General features: G+C 42.2%; 1 protein-coding gene across 2 annotated transcripts in view; it reads right to left on the bottom strand.

The window, feature by feature from the left end:
* Nucleotides 1–16,730, bottom strand: part of LOC133635865 (insulin-like growth factor 2 mRNA-binding protein 3) — a 37,028-nt gene that overhangs the window by 13,068 nt on the left and 7,230 nt on the right. For both annotated transcript variants that reach the window (XM_062029267.1, XM_062029265.1), the window contains 11 exons: nucleotides 13,306–13,357; nucleotides 13,162–13,225; nucleotides 8,643–8,921; nucleotides 8,436–8,570; nucleotides 8,145–8,267; nucleotides 7,936–8,071; nucleotides 6,268–6,393; nucleotides 4,470–4,589; nucleotides 4,314–4,388; nucleotides 4,091–4,222; nucleotides 3,907–4,020 (listed from right to left, as the gene is read on the bottom strand). In XM_062029267.1, coding sequence (XP_061885251.1) covers nucleotides 3,907–4,020; nucleotides 4,091–4,222; nucleotides 4,314–4,388; nucleotides 4,470–4,589; nucleotides 6,268–6,393; nucleotides 7,936–8,071; nucleotides 8,145–8,267; nucleotides 8,436–8,570; nucleotides 8,643–8,921; nucleotides 13,162–13,225; nucleotides 13,306–13,357 — 1,356 coding nt within the window. The remainder of the gene's footprint in view (nucleotides 1–3,906; nucleotides 4,021–4,090; nucleotides 4,223–4,313; nucleotides 4,389–4,469; nucleotides 4,590–6,267; nucleotides 6,394–7,935; nucleotides 8,072–8,144; nucleotides 8,268–8,435; nucleotides 8,571–8,642; nucleotides 8,922–13,161; nucleotides 13,226–13,305; nucleotides 13,358–16,730) is intronic.

Below are 16,730 nucleotides of genomic sequence, written 5' to 3'. Positions count from 1 at the left end.
ATTTATCTACATTCAACTCGCTACTGATTTTTTATCGATCTGTTAATGCACGCTTTGTTTGTTTTGCTTTGCTTTGTTTCACCAATCAGATGCAGTCACTGGTGACGTTTCACCAATCAAACGGAGTCAGGCGGTCACATGACCGTCACACGTGGACCCCGACTTAAACAAGTTGGAAAAACGTATTCGGGTGTTACCATTTAGTGGTCAATTGTAAGGAATATGTACTGTACTGTGCAATCTACTAATAAAAGTTTCAATCAATCAATCAAAAGTGTGAAGGAAAAAATACACTTTTTTTTATTTCAACCGTACCTCTCTCAAAAGCCTAAAGACTGACCGCACAGTTCCTGTCTTCACAATAAAAGTGCCGCTCTATTGCGCCTGCGCTAATAAAATAAGAGTCTCCGAAAGCCAGCGCAAACAAGCTAGCAAGCTACGGAGTTTTCCGCCAATGTATTTCTTGTAAAGTGTATAAAAACGAATATGGAAGCTGGACAAATAAGATGCCAAAAACCAACCACTTTCGTGTGGTATTAGACAGAAAGGAGGAACTTTTTTTCTCCTCCATTTGAAAACATGGACGTTATCAGCACTACTGTCTGATTACAATCAATGCAAGTCATCAGACTCAGTAATACACCAACTTATATTCTTGTCTTCATGAAAGAAAGGAATCTATATGTTAACCATGCATGTATATTCATTAAAAACACCTTTAACATGTGAACAAAAACGGCAAAATAAATAAATATAAATTATATACTGTATATATATATATATATATATATATATATATATATATATATATATATATATATATATATATATATATATATATATATATATATATATATATATATATATAATATTTGTGTATGTATATGTATATATGAGGTAGATCACCTTGACTTGGTCATTTATTAAGTAATTGATTGACGTTGAAAAACTTATTGGGGTGTTACCATTTAGTGGTCAATTGTACGGAATATGTACTGTGCAATCTACTAATACAAGTTTCAATCAATCAATCAATGCCTACTGAGCCTGAGCCTACTGCTGTTAAGTTATTGTGGCTCAATTTGCCTTAATTTTTTTTATTTTAATGTTATCATTTAATATATATTATTGTTTTAGTTGCTTAAGAGATATTCCTGGCTCTGAATTTGCTCATTGCTATTTTTAAGTTTTTGTGCATTATTTCTTGCCGTCATCATTAAACGAACAGGTTACTCATCCGTTACTTAGTACTTGAGTAGTTTTTTCACAACATACTTTTTACTTTTACTCAAGTAAATATTTGGGTGACTACTCCTTACTTTTACTTGAGTAATAAATCTCTAAAGTAACAGCACTCTTGAGTACAATTTCTGGCTACTCTACCCACCTCTGTGCCTTTATATACTTACTAAAACTACATAGTCCTTTAAATGTTTTACTTGATTATTTATTTGAATACCATGTACAATACTACATTTTTATTCAAGACAGAAGTTCTAAGTTTGCACCTTATTGATCTGATTATTTATTTACTATTTATTGGAGTTTATTGATTTGCATGCAATGTGCAATGCTACATTTTTATTTACAGAAGTATATTTTCACAGGGCGGACATTTTAAGTTTGCAGTGCTAACCTTAATGTTGGAGGATTATTCATTTGCGTGCGATTTACAAAGCTACATTTTTGTTTACGGAAGTATTTTATTCAAGCAGAAGTATTTCCTCCCAGAGGAAGCTCTTCATTCAATTATTTGAAAAATTATTGTATAAAAAGTACAATATATATCTGGTCGAAAAAGAACAATAGTATACAAGTTAGAATTTTGCTGAGTGTAAGATACAGATACAACTAGTTTTTGATCAAATAAAAGCAAATCTCGCTTTTGTCATTTGTATTCATTGGTTCATTTGAAAAGTAGGGAAAAAAATTATCGTGAATCACATTTTTTGTAAAAAACAAAAACAAAAAACATTTTTTTTTTTTTTTGGAACATTGCCCAGGCCTAGTAAAAATGTAGAAAAAAGACAAAATAGGAATGCAATGAGAAAGCTGAAAAACTAATATTGTACTTAGTCACCCATAACAGAGCTGACAAAGTTTTGTCTTTAAATATATATTACATGTTTTTACCTTTTTTTTTTTTTACAAAACAAAAAAATATTAAAAAGTGGCCCATGTATACTTTCACTTTTCCCTTTGCTGTCCTTGGTGGAAAAAGTTTGGACACCCTAGTTCTCGAGACTAAAAAACCCATTCAATACATCTCAATAATTTAATTCTATTTTTACAATTTTACTATTAGAAAAGAGCAAATTATTATTATTTTCAATGTACTGTTCCCCCCATTATCGCTGGGATTAGTAGTAGTAATTTACAACGTATTGCGTTGCCTTAACGGGGCTGTTTGCAACCTTTACGCTGAAGCCTAGAGGGCGCCTAAAGTGTCGTAAGCATTATATTCCACCCTCTTATAACAACTACGTACATATGTAACACGTGCATGCCGGTTATCTAATTTTTAATATCTAGGGCATAGTATTAAACATGACTGCCTTGGTGCAAGTGCACCCGCTCCCTGTGTGTGAGTGTAGATGAGACAGTGGCGAGTGACAAGTAGGGTAGCGCGATATACAGTATACGATAAATGATACAAATTTGGCCGATGACAGCTTGTAATACTATCGTCTTATCGTGATAATGCATGTTAACACATTCTAGCTGGGTCCCGTAAATTTAACAGGGACAAGCGAAATGTAAATTAGCAATATTCATTAGCAAATGTATATCACGATAGAGATGTTAGGTCAGGTTACCTATCGCAAGCCATCCAACAAATGTTATTCAATAGGTTATAATTTTTGCAGCCCAATTAGGTCTTCAAAGATTTATGCATTTATTTTCTCCTATAGCCACACCTGTGTGTGTGTTTTTCCGTAACGGAGGGTGTGGCCGTCCTCATCAATACTGGGGTCAAACCTCACACTAAACTAAGACCGTTGTTAGTCCGCCTTAAAGACAAATTAGACCAAGAACACAAATGCAACGTAATATATCAGATCCCTTGTTTGTCGTGCAACAAATCATAACTGGTAGGAACCAGCAGAGCCTTTAGCATCAGGAAGACAGAGCACAGAACATGTGAAACGGAAGCATGCACATAGGCCACCAGACAAACAGAAGAAGAGCAAACCCCTGCAAGAGGGAGAACCACCTCACGAATTGAGACAATGCACAGGTCGTCAGCACCCACATCAGCAAACGCGCCCCCCCAGACTGAATTGGGACGAAGGGGCGCACCAACCTACCCACACCTGGGACACAGTCCTGAAGAGGTGGGACTGCCGTCAGCCTGCAACTACAAGCAGGAAGACGGCACCAAAAACGGTTTGAATCAGCTGAGCAGACACGTCACAGCAACATTCAGTGACAACCTCTGGGGAAGACCACAGTTGTAGCCGATACTGTCAGGAAACCGGTCTGGCTACAGAAAAAAAAAAAACAGCGTAATATTTTTGGTTTGAAAAAAAATTGCCAACAGCCCCTTTATATGGGAAGGTGACTTCTGCCAAGTGACTGGCTGCTATCCAGATATTTGGGATATAAATGGTAACAGAGCCTGCAATGAGGTGGCAACTTGACCAGGGTGTACCCCGCTTTCCGCCCGAATGCAGCTGAGCTAGGCTCCAGCCCCCCCCCCCCCCCGACCCCGAAAGGGACAAGCGGTAGAAAATGGATAGATGGATGGTAACTGAGCCTTTTCAAGAGGAGGTTACAAAACTCCACTGGGCTGCTGATGCATGACGTACAGGTGCAGTTAGCCTAAAGAAGGGTCTTTTGAAAACAAAGCGATTCTGGAAAATGATGTGAATTGAATCTTTGATGACTGTAGAAAGTGAGACCCACCTGGCATGCAAAGAAGTGTCCACTGATCTTGACGATGACCTGCTCGTTCTCGTCAGGAGTCTGGTCCCTGGGCACAACCACTTCAGCGCAGGTCAGGTTCTGTAACTCGTTCACCTGCAAACATCACGACGACGACTATTGTAAACGGATGATTTGATTCAAACCGCGTGTCTTTGTGAATTACCGTTTTGCCACCCTTGCCAATGACCCTCCCGGCAGCAAAGGAGGGAACCTTGATGTGGGCCTCCAGCTTCACCTCCTCCTTGGGTCCAAAGAAATTCTCCTCCTTCAGCTTGCCAAAGATGCGACACTGAGCCTGCAGCCAAACCATAGAATGAACAGTGTCTTTTTCTGTGGAGTAAAAGAAGATCCTACTGGCTATCAAGCGCCATGTGGGGCTACAACACCTTGAACTGAGCCTCTGGGGGGCCGACAATGATGACCATCCTCTGTTTGGGATCCATTCCTTCCGCGGGGGCAATCTGAAGGACAGACGGCGGTGTGAAACCTTCTGGCTTCCACCAATCGCTCGATTGCGTCTAGCGTGTCCTCGGCAGACTCACCTTGATGGAGGCTCCGGCAAAGTGCGACAGCTGCTTGATATGTTGACCCTGCTTTCCGATGATTGCTCCCACGGCAAGCGCGGGGATGAACAGGTGGACCGTCTCAGACTCCGGGTGTCCCTGGTGAGTAGGAACACATCGCTGCTAATTGGGACTGTGTGCACTCATTCATGCAACACACACTGCAATACAAGTAAATAAGCATTATGCACGTGAGAAATGTATTAGGGCAGGGCGATTCAACAAGATCGCAACAGACACCTAATATTAAAAAAACAGGTTCAAGATGTTTCTTCTGTGTCGGAAGAAAGCAGAAGTATTGAAGCAACGCACCTGCTCTCTGAAAATCGAGCAACACAAGTGATCATTAATCAGTGGGAGTAACACACTAACAGCCAATCAGGTAACAGTGTCACATATTACATTTGAAAGTAAAAATAGGTGCTGCAGAAAGCAAAAACATTGTGGCTAAAACCTTGACAGTATGGCACTTTTTTGGGCTTTTTAAAAGGGACCGTAGTCAGACCAATGTGGTCCACCTTCGCCGTGTTTACCCTTAAGAGCACAGCTGTAACGTCTTGGCACTAAAAAAGCAGAAAATAGTTATTCTCAGGTTTCTTTAGGTTTACATTTTCACACTTTGCACTATTTTCTTACAATTTATTCAGCATTTTTTACATTTTCCTTTTTTTTTGCACTTTAATTTCAAGGTTATTTTCAAGTTTTCAATGGGATTTTACTATTTTGTTTATATTGACTGTTTGCCATGCCTTGATAGCTGAGGGAGGTTACGTAAAAAAAATGTACTCCCTATTTTTGATTGGTCATAAAAATATCAATCATTAATACCAAACAAGTATATGGCAATAGTTTTCAGCCATATCGCCCAGCCCTGCAACGTATTACATTAGAGAATTGCGTTAGTTCACATGAACAAAAGGACTCAAGCCGACAAGCGCATGCCAAAGCAACAGGTGGCGCTATGACTCCATTCCAATGGCCAATGAGTAGTAATAAATAAAAAAAAAAGGTTCACACTGCATAATTGGATGAGGAAAGCAGTTTTCCCATCTGTACAATAAAGTTATCCTAAAAGCTAGTTTGCATATGTACAAAATATTGTGTGGAAAAAATAGCCTTACTATGAAGTCTCTCAGGTGTGTTGAATTATTAATTTCATTCCACAAACAAATTAGTTTTATGCTTTTGGCTTACAGGCACAAAAGAGCTCAAATACAATAAGAAGCTGTCATGCAAAATGCCACAGCACATGACTTGCTCCTCTTCAAAGACACAGCCGCTGTTTCCCAGCGCTCAAGTCAGCCACACTCCAAACATCATTGATTTTGGATGGAGACCAATACTCCAATCCATACGCCAGCTATGGTCCAACGACTCCATCGTGCTTGTCTTTGTGTGAGGGAAGCCTTTTCTCTCATCATGAAGCTGCTGGTGCCCACGCTGTAGGTTAAAGGGCCCAGAAGGGCCTACAGGTGGAAGTGGAAGCTTAAGACAGTGACGTGCCGACTACCCTGCCATGTCATCCCGCAGCAAGCAGCCACAAGCCGTGCAAAAGCTCTTTGGGGACGGGTGACTTACAGCCAGGGGCTGGCTACTGGCCGACATCATTGAAGCCCAAAATGGCCCCTCGGCCCCATAAGGACTGCACTACGGGAAGAAAAAGATAAGGCGTCGCCAGGAAGTGGGGACTAACATGGCAGACGGCAATGCTCTGACCCCGAGCACGTCTGCGGCGCACGCTAATAAAAGGGATTGGAACGGAAAGGCCGTCACTTACGCCATACGCTGAGCCGCCGGGACCAGGAGGGGGGACATGGGACATGGATGGACCCATGCCAGGCGCGCCGCTGGGAAACAGACCCAGAGCATTCAAGTTCAAGCCTGGGATCAGGTTAGACTGGAGCTGTGGAGAAACAAGTTCAGGTCAGGTCCACACAAATACTCTGTCAGCTTTGGCGTGTGGATAAAACTGAGCTGGTTATTTTGTGTTGTAAGAAAGGTGCAACCGTATTCAACAAGAGAAAATGAAGGTAAGTACAAGTGCTCGTTTCATTTGATGCAGCCCAAAAAGTCACAGACAAAAACAAAAAAACTATTATGAAGTTCCCTGGGTGCCGATTTTAAAAGATAAAGTACACAATATTGAATACATGTGTATATTGATGTTGTGGCTTGTGAAAATGCTACCAAGGCAGCTTGGGGCTGCTGCTTTTTCAGGCTTCTATTGGGCAAAATGCACGTAACAGCTGTGGTTTTTTTTTACCTCCACTCATGTGGACAGACTTTCTTCTTTCTGAAGTGTTTAAAAACAGTGGCACTATAACTCAGCTCAACAAATAAAAATCTAAGCATTACAGCTGCTTAACATATTTGCATAACAGCCATAACTTTAATGACAGTTGCGCTATAAACTCCTGCTCAGCTTTGACTGGCAACACAACTGAGATACCCGGTTGCAAGTATTTAGTGTGTTTTTTAGGCTATGTTCACGTTCGGATTTTTTTGTCCAATTCCATCTTTTTTTGTCATCGTTTACATGACATTAAATTGGGAAGGCAATCTAACCTGCATGCAGACATGAATTAACGATGCCACACGTGCTGCAGTAAAGTACACATGGCTTTTATTCCAGTATGTCTTATTGCTGGCACATTTGAGGCAATTTCAAGGATTTTGTGCAATCAATGTCAACATTTTCTCAAGAGAATTGTTGCGTGTAGAACAGGGGTGGGCAAACTTTGTGGCTCAAGAGCCACATTGGCTTTTTGAATTTGACAGACTGATCGGGCAAACACATGATGCATTTCATATCCATTGAAACTAAGAGTAGACTTCTCAAACATGGGCATTTTAATGAGAATACATCTCTTTTCAACATTATCATAACAGAAATGGTATTAAAGGGTTAACACTTACATTCTGTGTTGTTGATCACCCTTTTTGCCAGTGTGTCCAAGTCTAGTATCAGTTTTGTTGTGGTAATTCTCAAAACAGGTCTTTGCTCAATTCTGTTCTAATATTTGGCGGGCCGGATTTAAGGAAGCAACAGGCCGAAGTGTGCCCATCCCTGGTGTAGAAGATTAAGAAGGAAGAGGGCAAGCACTTTGGCTCTGGCATTTGCAGGACATTTGTTTCCACGTCCACTCCAAAGAGCGTGTGGGCGAGCAGTCGGAGACAGGAGTGGCGGAACTTTGACTTGACTTCCTATAACATTACTTTTCCGCTCATTTGTCAACAGTCTATTTTGGCGAAGAATAACGCTTTGCGCTATTTGATGACGTATTGGTCAGGTGAACGCGACTGGAGCGTTCAGGTGGCAGTCGAAGGAGGCCTGGACTTGAACTGGAAATTGCACTGTTCACATTGACATTAAAAATCGGGTATAGGAAAATAAAACAGACGAAATTGACCGGCGTTGTCTTTTTTTGCGACAATGAACACTTACGTTCATAGCAGCCATGTCGCTCTCATACGACTCTCTGATCTTCTTCATCACTTCCTCCTCTGCCCTCGCACACGCCTCAATGGTGCCCTTCACCGTGATGGTCCGCTCTGGGTTGTACAGGGTCAAGTCCTGCAGACTGGAAAGGGGCGAGCAGCAAGAGAGTAAACATCCGACGGTCTCCATGGCAAAGAAAAACAAATCCATCTTACGGTGAGATTGTGATCTTGGTCCCAGTGTCCACCTCGATTTTCTTCAGGTTGCGTCCTTCCTTCCCGATTAATCTTCCGACAAAGGTGTTGTGTACGAGAACTTTCAGCGGGATCTCCTCAGTGCTGCACGAAACACAAGCGTGTGGAGTTCAATTGCCCTTCACATTGAACATGAGCTGCCATAAGACCTCTGGTCTATTTTTAGGCTCCATGCAGCCTCCTTTCTATTCCACCACTGATAATAAAACCGTCTCAATGGCCATGTGCAGCAATAATAGTGTGCAAACTCACAACTTCGTGTCAAGTGCTTCCTTCTGCATGATCTCCATGATGGTTTTGCAGGCATTGGAACAGCCTTCAGCCGTGGAGTGAATGGTTATAGGCTTCTCGGCGGCACCTGCGTTCTCTTTCCGATGGATGTCAATCCTGCAATGAAGGATTTTAAGTGATGGCATTCCATAATTAAAGTGGGAAATGACAGTTTCTCTTCTTACTAACTTTGAGTGGGTCTGTTTGGTGACGTTGCGTATCGTCGCGCCCTCCTTGCCGATGATGGCCCCGACGAACTGCGTGGGAACCAGCATGCGAAGAGGGATGTCCGACTGCACTTTGGGGCGGGCGCCCAGGCTCGGCGAGCCGGACCGTGGCGGCCCGCGGGTGTTGAACCCTCTCCGACCTCCTGGCGCAGGACCCTCTGGTGCGGCGGTCTCGTCTGGGATGTAAGATACTTTCAACGCGCTGTTTTCCATCATGGAGCCGTTGAGCTTCTCCATCGCTCTAGGAAACAAAACATGGCTGATTTAGTAAGAACTGAAATTTGGGCTATTATTTAGGTTTGATACCTTTTTCTTAAAAGGTGCCCTATAATGCTGACACTAGCACTTATTTCATACTTCTGGACCTAAAAATGATGTCCACAGGTACATTTCCACCCAAAGCATGCTTTTTTTCCAACATTTCGGGCTCCAAAATGTGGGCGGTGCTTTCATCAGCCAGCTGAGAAGACTGGAGGCAATGTCGTATTGTGTAGTTTGTGTTTTGCTGGCACCTGCATCACAAATCTAATTTTCCAGCCGAATGTGAAGGAATGAGACAAAATGTATTGTTGCAGCAACACAACTAAAGAAGGGGGCAGGACTGCATACATTTCCAAATGACCAGGAAAGTGTGGAGTTCTCCAATCAAACTGGGACAGTCATTTGCAACGATCATTTGCATGAGTCAGACTTCAAAGAAAAGGGATGGACGTTGGAGGGAAAAAATTTAAAAGACTAGCCAAATGCGATCCCATGTTTTACGTCCTCTTCTACTGATGTTTTCCTGGAAGAAATGCAAGAGCATGAGGAAACATGCTAGGGTTTTTAATGGAAGATCAGCAGTTCTTTTATATTTCTTTTTGCTGATAATGTAAATGATGTAATGATGAAAGTAATGATGGACCAGGGCGACATGTGCAATGAGGTGATGAAAAGAATAGTTTCATTTGTCTTCATCCACATTGTCTATGCAGGGAAGCGAGCTCCAGTTCTGTAGATGACACCAGGAGGCATCTCGAGTCTGGCGATGGAAAGGGGGTGTTCCAAGTACACTTAGTTAACATCTAAATGCAATTATGGGATATGACTGCCAGATACATTTTCAGGAGCATCAAGAGAACTTGTCTGGCCAATATTCCACCATCTGGATTAAAATAAGTTAAAGTACCAATGATTGTCACACACACACGAGGTGTGGCGAAATTATTCTCTACATTTGACCCATCACCCTTGATCACCCCCTGGGAGGTGAGGGGAGCAGTGAGTAGCAGCGGTGGCTGCGCCCGGGAATCATTTTTGGTGATTTAACCCCTAATTCCAACCCTTGATGCTGAGTGTCAAGCAGGGAGGTAATGAATGCTATGGTGCTTTAACCTTTTGGATGAATAGTACTTTTCAGAGTCGTTTTAATGCAACATACTTTTAATCAAGTATTTTGTGAAGAAGAAATGGTCATTTTACCGTTACATGGAGTTCTATTCCGATAAATACATTTATTTAGCTGCATGCAAAAAACGTTTTGTTTTGAGTGGCCAGAGACACTGCTTCCAGCGGGCACTGTCATATGACTCCGCTCCACCAATCCAAGCACAAATGACGCCCCGCAGAGTTAAAAAAGTGACAGGGCAGCACAGCTCTTCGAGGTTTACTTTACAAACTATGAAAAACAACATTTATATCATCTGTGTCGGTAGAAATATTTCAGCCCACAGGACTTCCAACGAGAGAAAACATGTTGCGGTAAGTTTTAGATGCTTTAACTTTAGACCAGGGGTCGGCAACCCGCGGCTCCGGAGCCGCATGCGGCTCCTTGACCACTCTGATGCGGCTCAGCTGCATACATGCCGACCCCCCCGATTTTCCCAGGAGATTTATGGATCTCAGTGTCTCTCATAGATTACTCCCAGGGAAAAAATAATCCTATTTACACTCTAATTACTAAATAAAGGGCGTGCCCTAATTGCACTGCAGTAATTGTCCTCTATAGCATTTACATACAGCGTGCAAGTCCAGCCACATGTTGCATGTTGTTATTACTTGCACACAAAGGAGACAGCCTGTGTGTCAGCTTACACTGACGGTAGCCGTATCAAACAACTTTAACATTGTTACGTTACAAATATGCGCCACACTGTGAACCCACACCAAAAAAGAATGAAAAACACATTTCTGGAGAACATCCCACCGTAACACAACATAAACACAACACAACCATTACCCAGAATCCCATGCAGCCCTAACTCTTCCGGTCTACATTATACACCCCCGCTACCACCAAATCCCCCCACACATCAACCCCCCCCCTCTCCGTGCGTTGGTTGAGCGGAAGTTAGGGCTGCATGGGATTCTGGGTATTGGTACCGTCAGTGTAAGATGTGTGGCTGCTGAGGTAGTACGCCTTGCTGTCACTTGCGTGAGCAAGCTGAAATTGCATTCTACGTGTGGTCGCGCAGGTACACTGTTAGGGCAGACTGTAGAGGGCGCCAAATGCAGTGTCATCACGCTCTGATATTCGGGAGTCTCCCGGGAAAAATGAGAGGGTTGGCAAGTATGACGCTATCAAGCGCCATTCATTCAAAACTCGCGGGCTGCACCAACATCAAATTTCCACATTAAAGTGCGTGCCGGTGCGTGTGTCTGAGACCTCTGGTTAACATAGCACAAAGCATTTAAGCTTTGTATGCGGTGTTTTTCATTTTAAATTTAAAAATTTTTTTTGTGGCTCCCATTACTTTCTTTAATTTGTGAAACTTGCCAAAATGGCTCTTTGAGTGGTAAAGGTTGCCGACCCCTGCTTTAGACCAATTCTAACGTGACAAGTGACAGTAAAAGGTGCACACATGCAGTATTAGTGTCAGTCTCTCACATCTACACACACCTACTGTTGTGCAACTACTTTGAAATATAGCCAATAAATAAGATCGGAAGTTACTCAGTTTGTTACTCTGTCCTTGAGTACCGTGTTTTTCCAGACTCAGGCACTCTTGACATTTAATTTTCTCCAAAATGGACAGTGCGCCTTATAACCCGGTGCGCCTAATGTACGTATTAATTCTGCTTGTGCTTACCGACCTCCAAGCAATTTTAGTTGGTACATGGTGTAATGATAAGTTTGACCAGTAGATGGCAGTCACACATAAGATACGTGTGGACTGCAGGTTGATGCCGGTTCAATAAATGACGCTAGCAAGTACTTGTAAGCAATTAACACCAAAACTGATGTTTAATTGAAAATGTAGAACATTACACACAGCGCTCAAAAATCTGTCGGAATGTTCTAGTACGACTTTGGTAAGCTATGAAGCCGCACCGCTTGATGAATTGTCGGGGCATTACGGCTAACATAGTCAGACGTACCGTGCTTCAACATACGGTATTATGGCGTCTGTATAAGGACCCCCAAATGGCCCCTATTAGACATTCTCTGGTGTTTTGTTGGGCAATATTATGCAAAACCAACTTTTCTTACCTTCTGGTACCTGCTGGTGTGTATTTGGGATCTGCATAAGTCCTGAACATTTGTGCGCGACCGCCATTGGAGTCCGCGCCGTAATCAAAAGCTCCCTTTTCTCTATCCTCTTGTTGAGGGGCATTCATCCTCCGCTGTTGCCATTTCTAATATAAGGTAGTGTACACTTCTAACTTATATCCGTCAGTAGACTCGCTATGGAAGCGCTAAAAACTAGCGGTAAAACAAAGATGGGGAAAAGACGCTGTCGAAGTGGAGGCTCACAAAACAACGTATACTGAAGAGACGGTCAGAAAGTGTCTTGAAGATTGTTTGTAAAACATCTATGCAATATTTTGCCCAGCATGGCATGTTATGTAGACCACAAGGAATTGTTTACATGTAGAAACAAAATTAAAGTATGAGGTTTTTTATGTAGACCTGTATAGACACGCTCATCGGCAGTGCTACTTACAATCAGTGCACCCTGTGGTCTGTAAAATACGGTAGTTTTTTCAATGAACGCTTACTTAATTACTTGGATGAACACTTTTACTTGAGTAAAGAAATAAAAGTAAGGTATTTTGCTACTCTGGACCATCTTTTGCTGTTGACATGCATATGATACAACCAGGGCCTTCCTATCATTTTTTGGAACATTAAAATTTTGCCTATTCAGTTAGCAGCAAACTGAGGTTTTCTGTATTCTTCCCAGCCATTGGAAACCCATGTTATTGTGCACAGAAAAGCACGTCTTGGTCTTTCCAGACATGATTTATGTCCAGAAAACGGTTCAAATATTAGGGACACTAACGTGCATGGCATGCAGATCATTGGATTTTTGTTCCGCAGCAAAGCTTGAAGTGCACTTCACAGGCAAGCGAGTGATTGGTGAACACTAGGGGGCACTAAATGTCACATTTAACCCTGCTTGCTTCCAACTCATTGGCATTCCAGTCAAGTTGGCTTTTGAGCATGTGTGAGACACATCTCTAGGCCAGAATAAGAGTTGATGCATGGATTGTGTACTCACAGCCTGGCCTGGTCCTTGGCTGTGTAGCGAACATTGACCACTGCAGTCTCCGTCTCAGTGTTGACTGTGAAGGAGCACACGGCAGAGCCACTCACTCGTTAGACCCAAGTTACACGCATTCTACGAGGCAAAAACTGAATGTACCTTGTTCACAGCTCTCTACGGCACCATACTGGGCCAACATGCCATCCAGGACCTGCAGGAAAAGAAAAAAAATCCATGAGGAAAAATTATTTGTCGGCTTTGACTGGGACTTTTTGTTTTCCAGGAAAAGCCGGAATAGCCGAGCCACAGCACGTCGTAGAATATATACATCTATACATATCTTGTGGCTCCTACTCAAACCTTTGAGGAACTCAATAGAGGCCCTCTAATCAGATTCCAGAGCTGTGACAAAAACTAGTGATATGACATTAGATGAAGTGCACTGCAAACTACAACCATGAAAAGAAGGTCTAACACTTAGAAAGTCAGCAGATTTATTCCAGCACTCGAGTTGCCTGTCATTGGATTGTGTATTTCATGTTCTGCTGGGCGGGGCTTCAGTTTAAAATACAAACAAGACCAATTAAGACAATTATTCACGTAGGGGGACGGAAAAAAAAAAAGTGGAGAGGCATCAAGTTGGCTTGGGGCGCAGGATTTGAATTCATGGACGTGGTCAACTGCGGGCCAGAGGGGGAGCATGGGTTCCAAGACCTTTGACCATGCTCTGTTGAACCCGACACCACACCCCCAAAGTGCTCAAGCCCACTTCCCAGCCAACAAGACCCCCCCCCCTCCCTTTACACACACACACACACACACACACACCTCTTGGCTGATCCGCCAACCAAGCATCCTCCCGCCTCTCTGCCATGTCGACTACGGCTCATTGGCTCGCTCCTGCCACTCAACACCACGCCGGCTGCTGGCTGGTTGAGCCGCACGTCGCTCCGCGGGGGCCGGCCAATGGGAATGCAGGCCATTCAGGAAAAGGGTGGGGTGCATTCCAGCAGGAAGACAGGGCTGGAGGGGGGAGGGGAGCAAGCTCATGCTACACATTCTGTGAATCGGAGCACATGGTCGGGAAGGAAAGGGCTCCAGGCCCACCCACCTTACTACAGCTCGGGAAGACGGCCGCACGCTCACGTTGAGGGCCTGCACGCACCATGACCCACTCCTATCTAGCTGATAAAATACACACGAGGCCTTGGCGTCAAAAGATTAGCCTCTTCTTTTCTAAAGCCCTCCTCTCGAGGGAGAGGGAGACCTCCGTGTCACCTTTGGAGAAGGCAAACTACTGTCGGCCACATGCTAGCAACATGCGTAGACGTGGAGCTGCATGCGTAGGCAACCGCCAGCCCACCATATCGCACACAAACACACGCAAGCCCGTCTGTGAATATTTGATCACAAGGAGCGAATCAGGGTGAAATTGGACAAATCCACGAGTCAGTTACCATGTGAACCACTTTCTTGAGGTCTAACAATACTCCAAGTGTACACTGCACACACCAAATGATAGTGACGAGTAGGGCGGGGAGGCTCAAATGCACATTTGTGACCCAAGATTGGGCCACACACACTTTAACTTTTAAATATATCCCCAAAAATGCAAGTGTGCAATCAATATTAAGGCACTATAAAATATATTGGAGTTCAAATGTAACACTTATTACACACACACAGACGCACACACAGACGCACGCACACACACACACACACCCACACACACACACCCACACACACACACACACACACACTCACACACACAGTCAGTGCTTTTTTGTTTTTGATTTAAATCAAGCAGTGTAGTAGTTCAATATATTTTAGTGTCTTGTCTAAAAATGGTTAACCATTTAAGAAATAAAAAGATGGCATTTTAATTCCAACCCTGCTGAGGACACTTTTGCTTCAGTTTGTTGGGGGATTTTGCCTCAAAACAATATTGACATGATGCTAGTGTATTGTAATAATGCTACTAGGGCTGCAGCTATACAGTAATATATCCATTGGTTGTTCCATTAATTGGGTCAAACACTATAGCCTCATGCAAATTTTAGGGAAATTTGTTGGAATAAAATATTTTTCTGCTTGTCATAACACTTTAATGAATGCACATCAAGCGTTTCACCATGTATGTAGGAATGTGTCATAGCTATATATATATAGCAAAAAATACTTACACACAAGTTTTATTTTTATAATTAAAATAGACACTATTAGTGAAGTGGAAGAAACAAAACATGCAAAATAGTGGCTTTTCCAAGAGTGTTTTAGTATTTTATCTGTTTTATTGGCCAAGCTTCGATTGTTTTAAATACTGCTTTGTATTTTAAGATTTCTTTAAATGAAATGTGTGTAACAATCTATTTATTATCATTTCTGACGGGCGTTGTGGCATCCTACTCTGTTCAGCGGTCCTTGAACGCACCCTAAAAACACCACTGTCTCATATTTCCCTGAGTAAGAAGGATCACTCTGTTCTAAGAGAACACAGCTTGTCGGTTCAATGTACACAATTAAATATCTCAGTTGCTCAGACAGTAATGCGTTATACAAGTTTAGATCGCGGTATGTCGATTCCTAATGGTGAAAGACGTTAATGTCTCTTGTTTGCATGTTAGCATTTAAGCTAGCCCCAGTCAGTTAGTTTATCAAAGTGCAGTCATCAATCAATGTTTTCCAATCATTTTTGATCTACAAACATCAGGCGATTTACTGCGGTTATCTTTACAGTTTATAGTTGCATCAAAAAACATGTTAAATATATATTTTTAAAACTATGTGCTGCCCATTCACCACACCGCTCTCATGTTTGCTTTATTGCAGCAGCCTAGCAGAAACTATATCAGTGTATTTTAGGTTCCAGGCACCCCGTGAGGTCCAGATTTGATCTATGTTTAACTACTTGCACTCATTAAACAATTAATCAAAGCAACAGTATCTAAATCGAAGCTTTTTTCTAATTGAATTAAATCGATTAATTGTTGTAGCCTTAATTGCTACGCAGCTATTTTTTTTCAAATTTCAAGCATAAAATGACTCAGTTTAATTGTCCTGTGTTGATTCTTCAGATTCAAACGGTGTGTTACTGAAAATGGTATTTATCATGGCACACACATTTTATAATTAATTCCAATACATTTGACTATTTGAGGCAAGCTTATTGTTTTCTCAAATAAAAAGGATTTTAGACTGTGGGAATTTTCCTGAGAACCAGCATCATCTGCAGTGGACATTTGTTTTTAGTTGGGCTGTCCAATGAATGTTATACATTTTTTCCTAATCAGATTAATCACATTTTTAAAAATCTGATGGATCATGATTAATCACAGATTACTCGCTTTTATAATTAAAATTTGCTCAAGGAAAGACACCGATATTTGAACACAAATACAATTTTATTGTCAGAATGTCATCCAGCGATGATTTTAAACATTTTGCTTGAATGGATGTCAATCTGCACAAAACGTGCCAACAGTTTTACCTCAAGTTGTTTCAGGATGTATTTTGGAGTGAAAGCACACCAGTCGGAGTCCCGTCACTCATTTTCGTACTGACATAATATTGATGTGATCACTGAT

Source organism: Entelurus aequoreus, linkage group LG20 (genome assembly GCF_033978785.1).
Source record: "Entelurus aequoreus isolate RoL-2023_Sb linkage group LG20, RoL_Eaeq_v1.1, whole genome shotgun sequence".
In the NCBI taxonomy this organism is placed as follows: Eukaryota; Metazoa; Chordata; class Actinopteri; order Syngnathiformes; family Syngnathidae; genus Entelurus; species Entelurus aequoreus.
This window is presented reverse-complemented; position numbering and strand designations above follow the sequence as displayed.